The 22,951-nt window shown below is 37.6% G+C and overlaps 1 protein-coding gene across 20 annotated transcripts in view; it reads left to right on the top strand.

The window, feature by feature from the left end:
- LOC108386307 (caspase-12-like) overlaps nucleotides 1-22,951 on the top strand; it is a 56,632-nt gene that overhangs the window by 11,906 nt on the left and 21,775 nt on the right. For 5 of the 20 annotated variants that reach the window (XR_012132572.1, XR_012132557.1, XR_012132559.1 and 2 more), the window contains 2 exons: nucleotides 51-889; nucleotides 22,019-22,110. Coding sequence is in view for 3 of the 20 variants with exons in the window: in XM_073239355.1 (XP_073095456.1) it covers nucleotides 51-149 (99 nt within the window). In the remaining 17 variants the exon portion in view is untranslated. Of the gene's footprint in view, nucleotides 1-50; nucleotides 3,307-17,830; nucleotides 17,900-20,196; nucleotides 20,232-22,018; nucleotides 22,111-22,951 lie in introns of those variants that run through there. The other 15 variants (XR_012132566.1, XR_012132563.1, XR_012132571.1 and 12 more) reach the window with 13 other exon arrangements.

The raw sequence follows: 22,951 nt of genomic DNA on the forward strand, positions 1-22,951 counted from the left end.
TTCAGATTTCCCTTTTTAAAAATCTCTAAAGGCTTTCTTTACTACTTTAGGTTCAACGTTCGTTCGAAATCCCAAAAGTATTGACCCAGATGCCCACGATTGAAAGAGTATCCATGACACGCTATTTCTACCTCTTCCCTGGGAATTAAAACTCAAGAAGCATCTCAGGTAAACAAATCCAAGAAGTGGATGTGGGTGCTGCCAGCTTAGAGTCTACCTGAAGTCTAGATAGAATGGAGAAAAATTACACAGGACAGGTGCCCAGGAGTCACTGATGCTCATCTTATCTACCTTTTCTTAAAGGTTCTTGGTGAAACCCTGTTTTTATTTTACTTTGACCATAGTATAATGATTGCATAAGAAATGTTAAGTCCAGTGGTGGCCAGCTAGAAAACCCTTCAGTCCTCATTTCTTTCAAGCACCTACTTAGTGAGTGGAAAATACTTAGTTCTGATCCATGCACAAAACAAAATAATTGGATGTGTTATGGACAGCGCAGCAGCTGGTGTTTGGTTTGCTCCCCAGGAAGTCAGTTTTGCTGAGTCACATCCCTTGTCTGGGATAAGCCTGCCTGTTGCACAGTGTCAGCTGACTACTGCTGGATCTATGCTCAGGCAGTTAAGCGCTACTGCAGATCTACCCATTCAGGGATGACAGACCCACAGCCCTTCTGTGAAGATGTATGACAGTAGAGATTAGCTCTTTTTATACCTTACCTACAATAGCCCAGTTACTCATGTTCTCTTCTCTCAACTTTTTCCAGGAAAATAGAGGAATTATGGTTACTATTTTAGGTCACATTTTGTGAAAGAATATTTTCATGTCAAATTTCCCAACTGCTCACCCTCCACAAATACCAGGTTAAAGTCACTCTCATACTGTTGCTGAGGTAATGTTTAACTAATTCTTTTAAATTTATACTTGCTTTCTCATTTTAACATAAAGGAAAATCATGCTCATTGCAAAACAAATTTTATGTGTAGAAACACATAAAAAACAAGTTAGTGAAGAAATAAAGCTTCTTAAGTTTTTTGCAACTCTATTCATAGTAAACTCAATTTTATAAAGTTCATGAATTTTGTATAATCACTTTTGTGTCTTTTCTTTTGTTATTTTGTCATAACCGTTACTAACAGCAATAAAACAGGCCCTAAATATGATTTTTTATATTTTAATATTCCATCAGACATGTATAATATGTATTATTTAAACCCTTACCTTACTTTTAGATGCTGCTTTCAATATTTGTCTCCTACACAACGTGATGATGATTATTTTCATCTAGTTACAAGTTTATTTTCTTGGAATGTATTACTAAATGCACAATTTCTATATGAAAGTATAAATATTTTTATACTTTTTATTGTCAAAATTTTGTCAAATCATATACATACAAGAAATCTGAGATAATTACTGGCAGAGAAACAAAGAGAAGTGTCTTTTTCATATTGTTGCCAGTTTAATGAAAAAGTCAGTTTCACTGACATATTTTTTGTTACTACCATTGGCTTCTTCAACATCTTTATTAGCTAGTTTTTAATATTTTCTTACTTTTTTGAATGAGACTGCTTTTCCTCCATAATTTCCAACTGATTATTGCCATCAGTGTTAAGTGAATGTGAATTATTAATTCATGTTATTTTTCTATTTTGTTTCAAGTTCTGTGTGTTTTTCTTGTCAACTTGTATAAATCCTTTCTGCATAATAACATTAGCTCATGGTCATATGTTATCAAGAAATTTTTCACTTAGTTGTTTGATGTTAAATTTTGTGTATGATAATATGTGATATGTAGAACATTCAAATTTCCACTAATGGAATCCATTTATATTACTTTCAGTGTTTGTTTCAAGAAATTTTAAAATTTAGATATGTACTCTATCTACAATTTCTTATAGTTGTTCTTAGGATTCTTTTTATCCTCTAAACTATATGTAAACTATATTCTGTGAACTAGGGGATATTATTCCTGAGGATATTATTGATATTTCTTCAATGGATTACCAAAGATATACTTCTTGAATCATGCTTCATTTTCTTACTAATTATAACATTGTCTTTAATATTAATTTAGACTGTTCTCTGAGCTATTTGTTTTGGAAGAATAAAATAAAGATACTAGACTTTGGTATCTACATTAGGAAATCTTTGACTACAAAGGATTAAAATCCACTCAAACTAGCTTCAAAACAAAACAAAACAATAATCTTCACGTAAGCATATACTAGATATTCTGATATTCCTTTGCATGGAAAAAAAAACAGCCAAGTCTCTGAAAATCTGGTGTAGAAAATAAGAAGTCAGGAAATCATTCTCTGTAATTAGTATCTCCAACACAGAATTTGAGTCCTTTTAAATCCTGCATTTATAAAATTCTAATTGTGCCATTTAAAATAAATTAGTTAGTTTCTCTGACAGCTGTTTCCAGGTAAGAAGTGAATACACTCACACTTGACCCATGGAGAGCAATGTATGTTATGTATACAAAGTGCCTCCCTTAGAGCACTGCCTACCACATGGTGGGCAGTTATTTATAGTAGAAGTCATTACATGCACTAGTGCATCTTTCAAGACTATGCCACATCACACTGTGAATCACTATTATTTTATAATCTACACTAGTCCTCCCTTGTTCACACTTGCCTTAGTTAGTCTTGTATTCTACATGCTTTTGGGTGAAATTTAGAATGATGTTACAACTTTTAGGACAATTAAAATGGGGTTTCAATGAGATTTAAATATGTGCATTTGATTACCTAAAACGTGTTTTAGGTAATCATTAACCCACATATTCTTTTTTTAATCTTTAAATGAAGGTTTATATTTTTCTTTGTAGAACCTCCTCAAATTTTTGGATGAGAGTATTCCTCGGCAGATTCTATTTTCTCACTTTTCTGAACAAGACCTCTTTTCCTCCATCATTTCCAATTGATTATTGCCATCAGTGTTAAGAAAATGATAGGCAGTATTGATTCTCAAATATATGTGAACAAGTCAGCAGACTTACTGAACATTCATTTATCTAGAGAATTTTTCACTTAGTTTTTCTTTTGAAAATTCTGCATATAAAATTTTATCATTGGAAAATAAGAAATTTGTCTCCTCCTTGCATGATTCACAGCTCTTATCACAAAACTTCATGAAGTTTTATATTTATCATGTACCTCTAGGTAAAATAGAAAATTCGGTGATAGTGGGCATTCTCAGTCATTATTTTAATGAAAATAACTCCAGGATTTCACATTTAATATAATATTTCCTATTAATTTATGCTAGACTTTTTTCATAATAAAATGTATATTGACATTGGTGTTTTTCAAATGGTTTTTGTCTGCCTTCCAGGGATAAATGTTACCTCGGTCCTTATGTAGAATAGAAGAAATAGAAAGTATGATCTTTCTATTTGAACTACTTACATGAATATATTAATAAGTGTCCTGATATTAAGCAATGATTATATTCTTGGGATGAAATCTTTGTTATAGAGATATTTCATTTACTCTCCACTTGAAATAATATTGCCAATATTTAATTTAGAACTCCCATATTTACATGTATAGATAGGATTCTCATTTGATTTATTTCTAACTTTATCATAGGATGTTTTTAATAGTTTTTCATTGAACTATGAGTGGTATTTTTATGAGCCCTGAAATATCTGAAACGTTTTTTCCCTGAATTCACTTGTAAGGTACCTAAAAACATATATAAAGACCAGTCTGAATTTATTCCTTAGTAATAACTTAAAATTATCAAGTGTTGTAAAGTTAAAAAAAATTACCCAATATATGTCTACATGTGTCTATTCATTATTTTAATTCAATCAGTAGATGAAGGCCAATTAGTACAAGTATTAAAAAACACTTTTGTTTTAATCTTGAGCACATTAAGATTATGTAGAAAGACCCTATTAGAATTGAAAGTTATAAAGACGAAAGTTAAAATGACATCACGTCTTCCGCGGGATGGTCTGTGTCCCTCTCCTCCACCTTGCAGTCTTCCTTCCTCCCCGCCCCGCATATACAGACCCACAGATATCTTTAGCAACATAGCATGTAGGCTCACCTATGACCTGTATTTTTTTTTTAACAATTGTCCAGGATTAAAGTGAATAACAGCAATGTGAAGCATCAGTAATATAAACCACATAAGCTTAGAAGTCTGGGGGAAGGCATCTAGGGCTGGGGGTGTCCCTGTGGTGTCCTCACCCCATGCTGTCCTTTCTGTCATTCTTCAGTGAGTGCCTTATATTTCAAAGGTCACTTTTTGGTTTAAGAGGGCTGCTGGAGCTACAGCCTTCACTATGATTAAAAGTGCAACACTCCAGTCTGCAAGAGAGAGGAGGCAAAACAGCACCTGCCTCTTCCCTTTCAGAGCACAGTTCCTTTCTATGAGCCATTGCCCATGACTTAGTCACTAAGCGAATCATAGCTGCAATGGAAGCTGAGAAAGGAAGTATTTATTGCATGGTTCCACTTGCCCAGCTAAACAAACTGGGGCTTCTATTAGGAAAGGGAGGAAAAAGAGACACTGGGTCTCAGCTGCTTGTCTCTTCCACATTTAACAGCTGCCTAACATTCTATCTAATGGGTGTATTAGAGTGTATTTTGCTAATGTAAGTAATTTCCAAGTTCATTCTCTTAAGTATTTTATAATACACATTTCTTTGTAAATATGTATTAGGTTTCTGTCTGATAATATTATTGGAATAACCTCAGAACTAAAAGGACAGAGTCAAAAGCATTAAAATTAAAATTTTCTATGTGGGGTTTTGTTTGAGAAATATTGTCCAAGTGTACACTCCCTGTTAACTGAATGTGATATAGTTCATTTTCCTATGTTTTCACCAACATGACACAAAACAATATTGTTAATCTGTCAGGCCAAAAACAAAGTTACTTTATTTTTATTTCTTTTCTTTAAAAATGGGTTAAGTATCCTTTCTGTGTTTACTGGTCACTGTATATGACAAGTTAATTAGCTGGTGCCTCTTTTATTTATTTATCTTTATTTATTTTTATCAAAGTATAGTTGATATAGAGTATTATATTGGCCTCAAGTGTATAATACAGTGATTCAACAGTTACCCACATTATTAAATCCTCACCCCAACTCGTGTAGTTACTATCTGTCAACCTAGGAAGATGGTACAGAATCATTGACCATACTTTCTATGCTGTACTCTCATCCCCATGACTAATTCACATTATTATTGAGATTTTGTGCCTCTTTATCCCCTTTACCATTTCATCCCCCACCTTAATCCCTTCTGCATGGTAAGTAGAGTTGGTGCCTCTTGCCCACAGGTTCCACACAGAGTTGCCTTAAATATATAGGAACTTGCCTCCTGGGCTACCTCTCTGGCTTCAGGCTCTACCAGGGCTGCTACTCTTACCTGACAAGCACACTCTCACATTACAATTTGCTGACCACACTGCCTGGAGCAGTCCTTCTCTCATCCTTAAGTCTACATGATTTGCTACTGCCCTTCTTTGGGCCTCCACTGAATTAGCACCTTATCTATGAGGCTTTCCTGCCCCACTCTAAATAAAACAGCGTGCGCTGCCCAGCTGCTGAGACTCCCTGCATCTTCACCCTGCTTAATTATTTTTTTCCAAGCACGATTCACCTTATGACACACTACATAATTATTTGTTTACTATTTATATGTGCATCTCATCCCATGAGAATATAAGCTCTATGAGGGCTGTGGCTTTGTTTTGTTATGGTATTCACAGAGCTTACAACAGTGCCTGGCACAGAACAGACACTCAATTTTTGACTAGATGAATGGACCCATCTAGAAAACATTACACTGTAGAACTATAGAGATAGAATATGTAATATATTTTTCAAATGACTTTGCTATTCAAACTTTTTTATTCACTACAAAACTTTGATTTTGTTAGCTGAGGATTTTTTTTTCTATTTTATTAAGCCTACTTTATTAAATCATATATATATAATTTAACCTTAGATTCCTAAAACAGATTGCTGTCATCTGAATGTCAGCGTCCCCTCAACATTCATATTGTGAAACCCTAAGGCACAATGTGAAGGTATCAGAAGGTGAGGCCTTAGGGAAGTGTTTGGGTTTAGGTCACGGGACTGGGACCCTCATTAATGGGATCACTGCCCTATGAAAGAGGATCCAGAGAGATGCGTGGCCCCTTGCCCCACGTGAGGAGGCTCCAGGGAGAAGTCTGTGAGGCCCTCACCTGGCCATGCTGGCACCTTGCTCTCAAAACTTCCAGCCCCCAGAACTGTGAGCAACGAGTCTCTGCTGTGTGTAAGCAACCCTTGCTGTGATATTCTGTTGTAACATGTGCATCCATCTCTCCTCCTCTTTCCAGAGCCATTGTGTTGATTGCTGGCATTTCCATTCACACGCTTGGCCTTGCCAGGCACCTAGCTTTGCAAGTTAATTCCTTCTTCTTTTAATCTCTGCAGGAAATCAATCACCAAAGTACCAACACTGCTTCCTAACTTTCAAATCTATTCTGTTCGTCCCATACCCACTCCCACCAGTCCAGGTGAAACCAACTTTCTCTCTCATCTGAAACAGTGTAGAGACTCATCCTTGGTCAACCTAAACCCATGTGTCTTCCCCAATACACGACTAGACCACCACCGGAGAGGCTGCTCCGCAGTGCACGTCAGCCCTCAGTGAACTAGCTCCCTACCCTTCTCAGAACAAAACACAAGCACTCTCAAAGCCTACAAACCGTACTCTGTCCTTACGCCCTTTAACTTCTGCTCCTCTGTTTTGAAGCCCAGCTATACTGAACTACTTGTAATTTTCTACATTATGCTCTATGTACCTCGATAAGCTCTAAAAACCTTTCTGTGTACTAATCTTACTTCCCTAGAATGATCACATTCTGTATTCCCTAAAAGATGGGGCACTTTTAGCTGTTTAATCCCTGATTATTACTCATAATAATAACAACAGTAACAAAATAAGAGCAACAGTGGCAAGACAAACAAACATTAGGAAAACATATTCATTTTGAATGTTCGTGTTAATTCCAGGAGCTTCACATGACATTCAGCAAGAATTCTCTCATTGAAGATTCAGCCCAGATACCAGCTTCTACTGGAAATTTTCCTTTATAATTTTCCTCCAAATACTGGTACTCCTCCAACAGTTTTTACATGTTCTTGAGAGGCAGTATCTATTAGACAGGGTCCATGCAGGAAAAAAGATACCACTCTATATAGAAAAAGAGATGAAACTTGATGTAGAGGTTTTCTTAACTGGTGTTCAAACACTAAAAAAGAAAAACAAGAAATATTGAGGAAACCCTGAGGTGGTATCAGTAGGAAGCATCAACCACTCATTCCTAGGCTAAGGGACACGAAAACAAGTAGTTAAGGATATGAGAACCTAAATGCTGGCAGGGGAAGCCTGCAAAACTAGGACTCAGGCCTCTGAGGAAGGGGCCCAGGCGAGCAGGTGTTGGTATTTTAAAGCCTGGTCTTGGGAGTCCCTGGAGGTTCTGGTCTTCTGAAGAAAGGGCTCCCCCAGCTGCCGTGATTCTCCCCAGGCTATGCTGAGGCTGGCTTCATGGTGCTGAGAAAAGCCCAGGTCAGAAACCCACCCCCGCGTCTAGAGCAAAGGATCATTGCTCGCCCAATGCTGATAGGAATCGAGAAGTGAGTACGTCCCTGTCTTGCCTTTGTTTTCTTATCTCCTTCCTGTTGGCAGAACCTAGCAGGGGGCTAGCTGACTGGAGAAAAATACAGTTTGCCGAATTCTAGTCCCCAAATCAGAGAAGAGAGTATGGAAGGGTGAATTTGAAACTTGTAAATGACAGTGTAATGCTGTAACAGTACCCTGCACTGTCCCTAGTTTGTCAGTTTCTGCTCTTCTTTTCCTAGTGCTACAGTAATATTACCACACACATGCACACGCATACACACACACACACACACACACACACACACACACACACACACACACACACTCAGGTTGTTTGTACCTGTTATTCATGCTTCAGTCAGAGAAGGAGAACCACTTGGAAGCTGATTAAATGGCCTGAGTGAAGCTGATGCTTCTGTGTCTATGGCTGGAGGCTGAACACGTGATTGAAGATGGGTTTGAAGTAAAGGAAGCAAGACAAGCTGAAACCTGTGGGATTAGATGGAACCCAATATAACGGTCATCAGTCTCTCACTGTTTCCAAGCCTCTAGCCTCAGAGGTGGAAGTGAAGCTAATGCTACACTCACACCTGGAGCTAAATATTCCTCTTACATAAGAGTTGCAAAAGCTGAAGGTGAAAAGCTGGCTAGACCCAGAGGAGTTGTGGGCTGGATGTTTTCCCAAGTTAAGCAGGTGAATCACAACATACCTGAGTTGCAAAGTCGTTCTTGTCCTTCACTGACCTTCTGTGCTCAAGAAGAACATAGCTGCTGCTTCATTTCCATCTTCATAATTTCATGAGAAATATATCTTGTGACTGAAGCTAACCTGGAGCTTTACAGGGAAGGAAATTCTAAGAAACCTCATCCAAGCTTAGCTATGTTGACATAATTAAAAACATGACTTCATATAGATGCTTATAATATTGATTCTCATTGAGTCTCTCTTTCAATTTACATTCTTTTCATAAATGATATCATTCAATTAAATAATATTTAATTATCATCTTTATGTTGAGACATTCTCATTGTATATGCTTGACAGATTTGTCTTCCATGTTTCACATTAATATTTAACTAATCACCAACTGGACATCTCCCTTTGAGCATGATTCCAAAATTGAATTTGCATTCATTACTCCCCAGCCTCCACTCCTCAATTTACTTCTCTTCCATTTTTCCCACATGTTCTTAGTAAGTGATGTATATATATATATAAGGAAACTCGGAAGTTATCCTTGATATCCATCTCTCCTGCAAACTCTGCTTACATTTGGTCACCTAGATCTGCTGATTCCCCTTCAATTTCATCCATTTCTCGACATCCCTACTTTCAGTCTGGACTGAGACACCATCATATCTCATCTGAACTACCCCAGGTTTTTCTTAATGTCATTAAAACATGCAAATTCTCCTTTTTATCAGGGGAAATATTGGAAAGTAGACTAGATTTTGTGATATATGACACTAATCAAATTAGATGGCTCAACTAATGGCATTCCGTAATGGACACTTTTCATACTGTTATAACTACTGAATTCCACTCTAGAAGACAAGAAAACAAACAGGATGGATGGAATTCATAAATGTTAAGCACAGATAGTAATATGCTAGTAATAAAATATCATAATAAGTATACGAAATATAAGTACAACTTAGTGGATAGGTTTAGTATATGTAATGAATAAGAAATAACTTGGGGAGACATAGGCTGAATTTCAAATGATTTGGTAACTATAGATAGTAAGTTAGTCATATGTAAGATATGCCAGAGATAGAATGAGCAGAAAATGTAACGGAACAAAAATATGCTCCTTAAAGAAAAACGGAGGAAAGACACGCATATGATCATGCCACCTCGAGACAAGAACTTTTTCACATCTGAAACGGCCACCACCTGCTGACACTCATTATGGTTCCATTCTGATCCTGCATACATGCTCTGTCCTAGAAATGAAAAGGCTGCTCAACAAGCCAAGTGGCAGGCACTCTTGCATCAGGTTCAGCCCCCCTGTAATGCTCTGGTAGAGAAAGTGTGTGTGTCATTAGCACAAGACATTTTCCTCTGAGAAGCTCCCTTTTCCTGACCTCTCAGCTCTGGTCCTTATCACCAAACCGTCAGCTGGGAGGGCTGACGCAGCGCAAGAGGAAGCAGGACCGGGAAAGCCCTTTACCCTGCTTGCATCCCTCTGAGGGAGTTAACTTACCCCATTCTGTTCTTCTTGCTTTCTGCTCAGTGTTTTAATTTAATAAGCCATAGTATTTGGTCATTTTAATTTAGTCTGAAAGCATGTTTGTTCTGTGACCTCTGGGATGACCTTTTGGTCAGTGCACTTGAATGGTACCACTGCATCCAGGTGATTTCCCACATGACAAATTCTCAGTTAATGTAGCAGCCTCTTATCTTGAAAGAAGATGTGGGAAGGAAGCAAATGCTTCTCAACGCAATAATGCCAAGGCTAGTATTTTTCAAGTGAGGTCAAAAATCAAATTAATAAGATAAATTTACATTCCTTAATGAGAATAGACTATGTATTTTTCCAGAGAAAATTTAATACACTTGGAACTGGTGTTCCCAGTTCCCCCTCGGCCCCCCACACCCTGATGTGAGAGAAGGCAGACTCACCTCTCACCTCCCACTGCCTTGCTTTGGGAGGCATTTACACCTCTTCTGACTCAGAACAACTCAACCCTCTACTGGAATTTAGTGTATCTTTGATCTGATAAAACTCTTAGGAAGAAATACCCTCATTTTGTAATACCTTTAGAACTGGGAAAGGAGGATATTGATGGTTTTTTATCTGAAGAAAACTGTAGAAGAATTGTTCCCTGAGCATGAGAAACCAGAACAATTTTCCTGATCTTTCTTCATTAGGCAGCTTGTGATATCATCACAGGCTAGCAAGTGACAGGAAGGAGAGAGCCTGCTAAACTCAATTCATCTTAAAGTTTACGTCGCTGTTTCTGCATCCTCCCCACTCCCGTCTCTGCTCCTCTTTCTCTTTTTTTCTTTTTTTTTTTTTTAGAGCAAACTCTATTTATTTAAGGATACATGATGTAATCTTTAGGTAACCACTAAATACTAAAAGCAAATAGAGAGGGGAAATAGAATTTAAAAATACCTGATTAACCTAGAAGAACTATGAAAGTAAATGATGGGGAACAAAGATTACAGACAACAAGCAGAAAACAAATGGTAATATGGCTGATTTAAATCTAAATGTACCAATAATTACATTAAATGGGAATGGACTAAATATTCCAATTAAACTGGCACCCTTTAGACAAGAGGTTGACAAATATTTATGCAATTGGCCAGATAGTGTTTTAAGCTCTGAGGGCCACATATGTCACCCCTGAATAATTTTCTTTGTTTTTTTTTTAAATTTTCATCAGTATCCAATCTTCTGAAGCATAATGAACAAGTTCTTACATGGTGAACAAATTCTTACATAGTGAATAAGTTCTTACATGGTGAACAGTACAAGGGCAGTCATCACAGAAACTTTCAGTTTTGACGCATTATGAACTATAAACAATCAGGTCAAATATGAATATTCATTTGATTTTTATACTTAATTTATATGTGAGACCCACATTTCTCCCTTATTATTATTATTACTATTTTTTTTAAATAAAATGCTGAGGTGGCAGGTAGATGCAAGATAAAGGTAGAAAACATAATTTAGTGCTATAAGAGAGCAAATGTAGATGATCAGGTGTGTGCCTGTACACTAAGTGTTAATCCAAGCTAGACAAGGACAATAAAACATCAACAGATGCAGGAGATTTCTCTCAAAAAAGGGGGATGAGGTTCTAAGCCTCACCTCTGTTGATCCCCAATATCTCACCTGATGGCCCCCCTGCGACTGTGCCTATCTTAGGTTGTTCCTCCCTTGAGGAATCTTACCCGTCTCTGGCTAACCAGTCATCTTCCGGGTCCATACAAGGAAATGTAAAGTTGGTAAGTGAGAGGGAAGCAATATTGTTTGAAAAGGTTAGCTTTTTACTTCTTTGCAGATTTATGCCCTGTGGCTTTTATGCCCAGCATTTGTCTTGAGGTATCTTTACCACTTGGAAGAATTATGATACTCGGTAAATGCGATATGAGGCATGAATTCTATTTAAGGGTTGTAATTAGGAAGGAAGAAGAAAAGCTATAGAAGTAGCAGGTGGAAGAAAACACGGGAAGATTGATTATTTCTTTGACATATCTTCCTGTAGAGTAACTTAAGCATGTATAGGTTTTACACTACTAATTAAATTGCGCACACACATTAACATAATAGGAATACAGTTACATAACCAAGGCAGATGTATAATTACCAGCCATCTCCAGTGAAACCAAGAAAACCAGTTAGGCACCCTAAACATTTGTGAAAATTTGTCTATGATATGATGGATATTGTCCAACTGAACTTGAACAGTCTAAGAGAAATCAGACAAATTAAAACAACCCATTCCTGGAAACTGTTCACATCCCATATGTTCTTTGAACAGTAGATAGTCTGTAGTCGTAAGATTTTGGAGCGCTACAACTTGAACTTCTCCTAATTCTTGGTTGAGTTCCAACAGTATAGATCCAGTCAAATTTGTTGTTTTACTGTATGCACAGGCCAGCTTAGATATCTCCTTCTTCATTCCCATGGCAAGTCCAGGAACCGGTGGGATGAATGCAGCTAAAACTGTAGCAGCACCTGGATCTTTGTTGAGGTTTTTTGATGATCATCTTCTGGTATGAGTCTTCCAGAGAGTGCTGATGTTGGAAGTTCTTCTTCCTATCATATCTTAGTTCATTTTCTGGGTAGCCAAATTAGGCTTTGATCCTCTGTATAAACACAAACAGACCCTTTGCCCACACTTTGATATGCCCTTTATACTATTGTATAGAACTCATTGGAGGTCAACACACACGAACGGCCTTTTCTTTTTAAGAGAAAGGAATATTATCAGAAAAATGTACCTTCATAGCCATTCATCTGACACCCTTTAAGTGATCAAAATTAAGGATATTTAAAGCATGCATTAATTGTTGATTTACAGTTAGTTTTATCCTATCAGGGAGTAATCCCCCTTTTCTTTCTTTCTTTGTTTTTTTTTGTTATCATTAATCTACAATTACATGAAGAATATTATGTTTACTAGGCTCCCCCCTATACCAGGTCCCCCCATAAACCCCATTACAGTCACTGTCCATTAGCATAGCGTAATGTTGTAGAATCACTACTTGTCTTCTCTGTGTTGTACAGCCCTCCCCTTTCTCCCAACCCCCCATTGTGCATGCTAATATTAATACCTCCCTTCTTCTTAATCCCCCTTATCCCTCCCTACCCACCCATCCTCCACAGTCCCTTTCTCTTTGGTACCTGTTAGTCCATTCTTGGGATCTGTGATTCCGCTGCTGTTTTGTTCCTTCAGTTTTTCCTTTGTTCTTATACTCCACAGATGAGTGAAATCATTTGGTATTTCTCTTTCTCCGCTTGGCTTATTTCACTGAACATAATACCCTCCAGCTCCATCCATGTTGCTGCAAATGGTAGGATTTGCCCTCTTCTTATGGCTGAGTAGTATTCCATTGTGTATATGTACCACATCTTCTTTATCCATTCATCTACTGATGGACACTTAGGTTGCTTCCATTTCTTGGCTCTTGTAAATTGTGCTGCGATAAACATAGGGGTGCATCTGTCTTTTTCAATCTGGAGTGCTGTGTTCTTAGGGTAAATTCCTAAAAGTGGAATTCCTGGGTCAAATGGTAAGTCTGTTTTGAGCATTTTGATGATCCTCCATACTGCTTTCCACAATGGTTGAACTAATTTACATTCCCACCAGCAGTGTAGGAGGGTTCCCGTTTCTCTACAGCCTTGCCAACATTTGTTGTTGTTTGTCTTTTGGATGGCAGCCATCCTTACAGGTGTGAGGTGATACCTCATTGTAGTTTTAATTTGCATTTCTCTGATAATCAGCGATGTGGAGCATCTTTTCATGTGTCTGTTGACCATCTGTATATCTTTTTTGGAGAACTGTCTGTTCAGTTCCTCTGCCCATTTTTTAATTGGGTTATTTGTTTTTTTGTTTGTTGAGGTGTGTGAGCTCTTTATATATTTTGGACATCAAGCCTTTATCGGATCTGTCATTTTCAAATATATTCTCCCATACTGTAGGGTTCCTTTTTGTTCCATTGATGGTGTCTATTGCTGTACAGAAGCTTTTCAGCTTAATATAGTCCCACTTGTTCATTTTTGCTGTTCATTTCCTTGCCTGGGGAGATATGTTCAAGAAGAGCTCATTCATGTTTATGTCTACGAGGTTTTTGCCTATGTTTTTTTCCAAGAATTTAATGGTTTCATGAATTACATTCCGGTCTTTGATCCATTTTGAATTTACTTTTGTATATGGGGTTAGAAAATGGTCCAGTTTCATTCTGCTACATGTAGCTGTCCAGTTTTGCCATCACCATCTGTTGAAGAGACTGTCATTTCGCCATTGTATGTCCATAGCTCCTTTATCAAATATTAATTGACCATATATGTTTGGGTTAATGTCTGGAGTTTCTAGTCTGTTCCACGGGTCTGTGGCTTTGTTCTTGTGCCAGTACCAAATTGTCTTGATTACTGTGGCTTAATAGTAGAGCTTGAAGTTGGGGAGTGAGATCTCCCATACTTTATTCTTCTTTCTCAGGATTGCTTTGGCTATTCGGGGTCTTTGGCGTTTCCATATGAAGTTTTGAATTATTTGTTCCAGCTCATTGAAAAATGTTGCTAGTAATTTGATAGGGATTGCATCAAATCTGTATATTGTTTTGGGCAGGATGGCCATTTTGATGATATTGATTCTTCCTAGCCACGAGCATGGGATGAGTTTCCGTTTGTTAGTGTCTCCTTTAATTTCTCTTAAGAGTGACTTGTAGTTTTCAGAGTATAAGTCTTTCACTTCTTTGGTTAGGTTTATTCCTAGGTATTTTATTCTTTTTGATGCAATTGTGAATGGAGTTGTTTTCCTGATTTCTCTTTCTGTTGGTTCATTGTTAGTGTATAGGAGAGCCACAGATTTCTGCATGTTAATTTTGTATCCTGCAACTTTGCTGTATTCTGATATCAGTTCTAGTAGTTTTGGAGTGGAGTCTTTAGGGATTTTTATGTACAATATCATGTCATCTGCAAATAGTGACAGTTTAACTTCTTTACCAATCTGGATTCCTTGTATTTCTTTGTTTTGTCTGATTGCCATGGCTAGGACCTCCAGTAGTATGTTAAATAACAGTGGGGAGAGTGGGAATCCCTGTCTAGTTCCCGATCTCAGAGGAAAAACTTTCAGCTTCTAGCTGTTCAGTATAATCTTGGCAGTGGGTTTATCATAAATGGCCTTTATTATTTTGAGGAACTTGCCCTGTATTACCATTTTGCTGAGAGTTTTTATCATGAATGGATGTTGAATTTTGTCAAATGCTTTTTCAGCATCTATGTATATGATCATGTGGTTTTTGTCTTTCTTTTTGTTGATGTGGTGGATATGTTGTTGGATTTTCGAATGTTGTACCATCCTTGCATTCCTGGGATGAATTCCATTTGGTCATGGTGTACGATCCTTTTGATGTATTTTTGAATTCTGTTTACTAATATTTTGTTGAGTATTTTTGCATCTATGTTCATCAGGGATATTGGTCTGTAGTTTTCTTTTTTGGTGGAGTCTTTTCCTCATTTTGGTATTAAGGTGATGTTGTCTTCATAGAATGAGTTTGGGAGTATTCCCTCCTCTTCTATTATTTGGAAAACTTTAAGGAGAATGGGTATTATGTCTTCCCTGTATGTCTGACAAAATTCCAAGGTGAATCCATCTGGCCCGGGGGTTTTGTTCTTTGGTAGTTTTATGATTACCACTTCAATTTCGTTGCTGGTAATTGGTCTGTTTAGATTTTCTGTTTCTTTTTGGGTCAGTTTTGGAATGTTGTATTTTTCTAGGAAGTTGTCCATTTCTCCTAGGTTTCCCAGCTTGTTAGCATATAGGTTTTCATAGTACTCTCTAATAATTCTTTGTATTTCTGTGGCATCCGTCGTGATTTTTCCTTTCTCGTTTCTGATTCTGTTGACTCTTTTCCTCTTAATAAGTCTGGCTAGAGGCTTATCTATTTTGTTTGTTTTCTCAAAGAACCAGCTCTTGGTTTCATGGATTTTTGCTATTGTTTTATTCTTCTCAATTTTATTTATTTCTTCTCTGATCTTTATTATGTCCCTCCTTCTGCTGACCTTGGGCCTTATTTGTTCTTCTTTTTCCAATTTCGATAATTGTGACATTAGACCATTCATTTGGGATTGTTCTTCCTTCTTTAAATATGCCTGGATTGTTATATACTTTCCTCTTAAGACTGCTTTTGCTGTATCCCACAGTAGTTGGGGCTTTGTGTTGTTGTTGTCGTTTGTTTCCATTTATTGCTGGATCTCCATTTTGATTTGGTCATTGATCCATTGATTATTTAGGAGCGTGTTCTTAAGCCTCCATGTGTTTATGAACCTTTTTGCTTTGTTTGTACAGTTTATTTCTAGTTTTGTGCCTTTGTGGTCTGAAAAGTTGGTTGGTAGGATTTCAATCTTTTGGAATTTACTAAGGCTCTTTTTGTGATCTAGTATGGGTCTATTCTGGAGAATGTTCCATGAGCACTTGAGAAGAATGTGTATCCTGTTGCTTTTGGATGTAGAGTTTTGTAGATGTCTATTAGATCCATCTGTTCTAGTGTGTTGTTCAGTGCCTCCGTGTCCTTATTTATTTTCTGTCTGGTGGATCTGCCCTTTGGAGTGAGTGGTGTGTTGCAGTCTCCCAGAATGAATGCATTGCATTTTATTTCCTCCTTTAGTTCTGTTAGTATTTGTTTCACATATGTTGGTGCTCCTGTATTGGGTGCATATAAGTTTATAATGGTTATATCCTCTTGTTGGACTGAGCCCTTTATCATTATGTAATGTCCTTCTTTATCTTTTGTGACTTTCTTTATTTTGAAGTCTGTTTTGTCTGATACTGGTATTATAACACCTGCTTTTTTCTCTCTGTTGTTTACATGAAATATCTTTTTCAATCCTTTGACTTTAAGTCTGTGCATGTCTTTGGGTTTGAGGTGAGTCTCTTGTAAGCAGCATATGGATAGATCTTGCTTTTTTATCCATTCTATTACTCTGTGTCTTTTGATTGGTGCATTCAGTCCATTTACATTTAGGGTGATTATTGAAAGGTATGTACTTACTGCCATTGCAGGCTTTAAGTTTGTGGTTACCTTAGGTTCAGGGTTAGCTTCATTACTATCTTACTGTCTAACTTAACTCGCTTATTGAGCTATTATAAACACGGTCTGGTGATTGTTTATTTCTCTCCCTTCTTATTCCTCCTCCTCCCTTCTTCATATGTTGGGTGTTTTGTTCTGTGCTCTTTTTAGGAGTGCTCCCATCTAGAGCAGTCCCTGTAAGATGCCCTCTAGAGGTGGTTTGTAGGAGGCAAATTCCCCCAACTTTTGCTTGTCTGGGAATTGTTTAATCCCTCCTTCATATTTAAATGATAATCGTGCTGGATACAGTAGTCTTGGTTCAAGGCCCTTCTGTTTCATTGCATTAAGTATATCATGCCATTCTCTTCTGGCCTGTAGGGTTTCTGTTGAGAAGTCTGATGAAAGCCTGATGGGTTTTCCATTGTAGGTGACCTTTTTTTTCTCTCTGACTACCTTTAATACTTTGTCCTTGTCTTTGATCTTTGCCACTTTAATTATTATGTGTCTTGGTGTTGCCCTCCTTGTATCCCTTGTCATGGGAGTTGTGTTTACCTCTGTGGTCTGAGAGGCCATTTCCTCCCGTAGTTTGGGGAAGTTTTCAGCAATTATTTCTTCAAAGACTCTTTCTATCCCTTTTTCTCTCTCTTCTTCTACTGGTACCCCTATAATGCAGACATTGTTCCGTTTCGGTTGGTCCCTCAGCTCTTTTAGAATTCTTTCATTCCTGGGGATCCTTTTATCTCTCTCTGCATCAGCTTCTCTATGTTCCTTTCCTCTGTTTTTTAGTCCATTAATAGTCTCTTGCATCTCATCCATTCTGTTTTGAAGTCCTTCCGGAGCTTGTTTTATTTCTGTATTCTCCCTCCTTATTTCTTGCATATTTCTCTGTAAGTCCCTCAGCATGATTATGACTTTTGTTTTCAATTCTTTTTCAGGAAGACTGGTTAAATCTATATCCCAGGTTCCTTCTAGGGGAAGATGTATCAGATGCCAAAGCCGTCTGGGTTAGTCTTGTCTGGATCATATTTTTTTGCGTTTTCATGTTGATAGGTGCTATTGACTGTCATGTGTGTGGGGGGGTAACTTTTCCACTTGCTGTTGGCCTTTCTTTACTGGGACAACTGCGACCCCTACTGGCTTGTGTTGGGTAATTGCGTGTAAACTCAGTCTTTGTGTCTTGCCCGGCCGATATGGAGGAAGCTCCCTTCCCTTTCTGAGGGTGTGCCCAGCCTTTGGCTGCTTCTCTGCCTTCGCCTTGCCCAGAGGTTGTAATGGACGGGGGGCTGTTTGGCTGTTTACCTCTGTGAGGGGTCTCAGAGCTGTTGCCCAGAGGGTTAGTGTGCCTGGTTTTCCCTGTAATTTTCATCTACTGGACTGTGACCTGTGTTGTTTCCGTCCAGCTGTTGTGTTCCTGTCCCTTTAAGAGTTTCAAAAAGCACTCGCTTTTCTTTGTCACAGGGGCATTGGCTTTGGGACCCGCTCAGAGGTCTTGCTGCCCTGTTTCCCTAGTTTCCAGCACTCCACGCATGCAGTGTGGCTGCGCTGTGGTGCAGATGGTTGGGGCTGGGTGTTTAGCAGTCCTGGGCTCCCTCTCACTCCCCACTCTGACTCCTCTCCTCCCGCCAGGAGCTGGGGGGAGGTGTGCTCGGGTCCTACCGGGCCGGGGCTTGTATCTTACCCCTTTCACCAGGTGCTGGGCTCTCGCACGTGTGAATGTAGTCTGGCTGTTGTCCTGTATCTTCTGGTCTCTCTTTTAGGATTAGTTGTTTTTGTTGTATTTTCAAAAATATATATGTTTTTGGGAGGAGATTCCCACTGTCCTCCTCATGCCACCATGTTGGCTCCACCTTCCTCTTTCATTCTTAAAACAAGTCTGAGTGATCTTAGACTAAAACACAAAATCCTTAACAAGCCTCCTGGCCTCTCTAACTTCTTTTTACACCATTTGTGTTCTCTGAACCACACTTGGCCAAACTATTTCTCACCTCAGGGCCTCACACTCACGTGTGGTTTGCTCTGCTTGAAATGATATTCCTTTCCCTGGCTATGGGGTTGACTTGATTGCCTCTTTCAACCATCATCTTAAGAGGTACTTCCTCACTGAGTCTCACTGAGACTTCTCTGACCCCCAATATAAACTAGATGTCCTCTGTATTTACTTGCATAAAATGTTTTCTTCTCATTTAATGCATTTGTCAAAATTTGTATGATATGTTTTCCAGTGTATGTTTGTTTAATGGGTGTCTTCTAATTCTGTAAGCTCCATTAGGGTCAGGACCATGCCTATTTTATTCCCATATGCACAGTGCCTACCAGAATATATGAAATAGAATTGGTGCTCAGAAATATTTATGAGATGGGGAAAATCTTCAATTAAGGTATATGTTTCCCAAAAGTAAGTGTATTTACCAGTGCTGGATATACTGAAGATTAGGCTAAATAGGAAGGACATAAAGTCACTTATACTTAAAATATACTTATACTTAAAATAAGAATTTTAAGTACCCTTATAACTCAAATTCAAAGTGTTTCATTTTCACACCAAGACACAAGAAGCACAGCCTTAGATGCTTGATTCTTTTAAGAGTCTTAACTGTTAATAAGGACTCCTAGAATATTAAAGAGCTGTGGTTTGAGAGATTTATTCTACCTCTGTTCCATTCTATTCGAACACAAGAAAATCTTAACAATGAGATTTGTCTACTCCAGAAAGAACTTCCAAAGCAAAGCTCAAAACATTAATTTCCATTCAAATCACTAGATGAACCTTCAGTTCAACTTTGTACTGGCAGGGAGATATCCTGAAATAACATGTAGAAAGCTTTCCTAACTCTTGACTTACACAATAATTTCATATACGCTATGCCTGTCTTCAGGGGTATGTAAAACTTGCCATCTTGAAGATGACAGCTATAACGTTACCTCATGAGAAACTTAGAACTATTGTCAAGTTCTGATTCTTTGAGTACAGTGGAACCAGTTATAATGATTTTAATTTCATCATATTGCACCTGGCTTCAGAAATAGAACAAATCAACCCACGACCCCAGATCACAACCCATTATCCCCAAGGTGAAAAATGTCTCTTGCAAAAACTAGTGTTGTTTGTATCATTTAAGCACATCTTTTTGTTAAACTCAAAGCTAATAAAGTGATACCATGCATATTTAAAACTTTTAGGTTTAGTTTATCAGCTATGACAGAGTATAGATCTACGTAAGTGTAAATTTAGGTAAGGCACCTTGATTACTGTTGGGATTTGTGTATGACAGTTAATTACATTCTTCTCCCTTCCCTTTAGTTCTGAACCAACTAAGAAGCACACACAGTATTCAGGTACACAGAAATTTTTTTAAATAGATGTTTTATTAATGATAAAATTGGTGTCCTAAAAGGATTTTGAATAACTTTAGCTTGAAAGTCAGGTACACTCCCATAACAGCAGCACAGAACCTGCTTTGGTAAATTTATTTTGTGGAAGAGAAGAGATTGTGTGCTTTCTAAGGACATGCCAATCCAAAAAAGCAGCAAGGAAGAGGCCAGACTGAGTATTCTAATCCCACAAATTAAATAAATTGCTTTGCTTCTCATTGTAAGAGGTAACTAGCAAGATGGAAAGAAGGTTTAAAATTCTATTCCCAGTGTTACTCCTTCCTGATTGGTGGAACATATTTTTTGTAGGCTAAGAGTGAAATTCAAAAGGAGACCATATCATAGTCCCAGTTAACAACTTTCTTGCTTTTCCTAGCTATCTCTAACTCTTTTACAGTTTACAGTTTAAACACCTGTTTCTGTTACAAGCTTCCCTGACCACATAGTTATTTAGCCACATGAGCCTAAACTTTTCAACTTCTGAAGCTGCTAATTTTCTGACCAGATACATGCCCCAAGAAGCTTCAGCTGATTGACTTTTATTAGTCAAAACAAATACAACCAAAGGAAAACATTCTCACTTGAGGAAGATACAACATAGAGCTTAAACGGGTTTTTGTTCTGTTTCCTTTCCCCCTTCAGCCGTGTTGAGTTTAACAAATGCTTATTAGTGTAGCAGAAAAAGCTTGACATTTTTGCCTCTGTGCTGTATTTGTCTCCTTTGCTGCTTTAACCTTTAGGCCAAAGACAAAAGAAAAAATCAAAAAACAAGAAGATGAAAAAGACTTTTGTTCAGCCCTGCAGCTGTGCATATAATCTTGTTAATAATCATCAAAAGGAATTTTGTGTACAGTTTGAGATACCTGCAAGTAGCTCCTTTCCCAAAGCCTGCTTCCCCCGAGGAAATAAGGAAATATATGCCAAGTAATAATTGTCCTGTCAAAGAGTTTTAGGAACGTCCTGGCCAGAATTATGCCAGGAGAGTCAGCTAACCAAGGACACAGAGTTTCTCAGCACTCCTGTGTCCCTCACCGGTGCCCAGGTTTCACAGCATTTATCATCATCTAGTTATATTTAAAACATATTTGTTTACCTGTTTTTGTCTATCTTCCTACTAAAATGCAAATGTTTTTGTTCAAGTGACATTTCACTTTAGCATTCTATTGGCCTTCAATATCATGGAATAAAGTCCACCCAAACCTGAACTTCCTTGGGTGTTTATCCCAGAGAAATGAAAACTTATGTTCACTCAAAAACCTGTTTATGAATGTTTATATAGAAGGTTTATTCATAGCCCCAAACTGGAAAAAATGGAAGTACTTTGATGCAAAAATGGTTAAATAAATGGTGGTATATCTATGCCATGGAATACTACATAACAATATGAAGGAATCATTGGCTATTGATATAGCAACTTGGATGGATCTCAAGGAAATTGTGCTGAATGAAAAAAGACCAATCACAAAGACTACATATTATTTGATCCCATTTCTACAACATTCTTGAAATGAGAAAAACATTTAGAGGTGGAGAACAGACTGGTGCCAGATGATAGAGATTGGAGTTTGATGTGGCTACAAAGGGATAATAGTCCACTATCATAGTTGTAGTACTTGCAGAAATCAACACATATATTAAAATTGCATAGAGCTATCTATGCACAATATAAGGGCCTGTAAGAATAGTGAAATATGTGTAAGATATATGAATTTAATCAAGATCCATTTTTTCATTTTGACATTGTACTACAGTTACAGAAGATGTTACTATTGGGGGAAACTGGATGAAGGGTACACAGGATCTCTGTGCATTTCCCCCCTCCTATTGTATATTCATTTATTTGGTGAGTACTTATTGAGAATCTGACATGTGAATTCAGTGTCCACAGCTTGAATCAGATTTCTATGTAGTAGATAAAAACAGATAAAATAATCACATTAATCATACGAAATCACACACTGTAATAAAAGCAAAAAATGACAAGTTATGGGGTAGGGGCTTTGCATATTAGTAAAGATTTAGGGGAAGATCTAGGGAATCCTAGCGTCCCTACTACCCTGGAACACAGCAGGGAACTCATGGCCTGAACAACCTATGGCTCCACTCATGACCCAGAGCCACTTGTGTGTGTGGGTATGTTTGTGTGTGTATATGTGAGTATGTGTATGTGATAAAATTCAAATGACAGAAAGTTCACTCTAAACCATTTTAAAGTGTACAGTTCAGTTACTCTTAGTATATTCACAGAGTTGGGCAACCATCGCTATTATCTAACTTCAGAATACTTTTGTTACCCTTAGAGGAAATCTTATGCCTGTTAAGATTGTATGAGTCTTAAGCCCATTTCCCCCTCCCCCACTTCTAGTGATTCATCTTCTTTTTGTCTTTATGGAGTTGTCTATTCTAGATATTTCGTCTAAGTGCAATCATATCATTGGTGGCTTTTCATGTTTGGGTCTTTCACTTAGTGTAAAGTTTTCAAGATCCATCCATGCTAGAGCAGGTATCAGTGCTTCATTCTGTTTTTTATGACCAAATAATATTTCATTGTATGAATATACCACTTTTGTTTATCCAATCAGATAATGAACATTTGGATTATTTCCACTATTTCACTATTATTAATAAAGCTGGTATAAATATGCATAAATATGCATGTACAAGTATTTATTTTGTTTAACATA

Source organism: Manis javanica, chromosome 6, assembly GCF_040802235.1.
Source record: "Manis javanica isolate MJ-LG chromosome 6, MJ_LKY, whole genome shotgun sequence".
NCBI classification, from domain to species: Eukaryota; Metazoa; Chordata; class Mammalia; order Pholidota; family Manidae; genus Manis; species Manis javanica.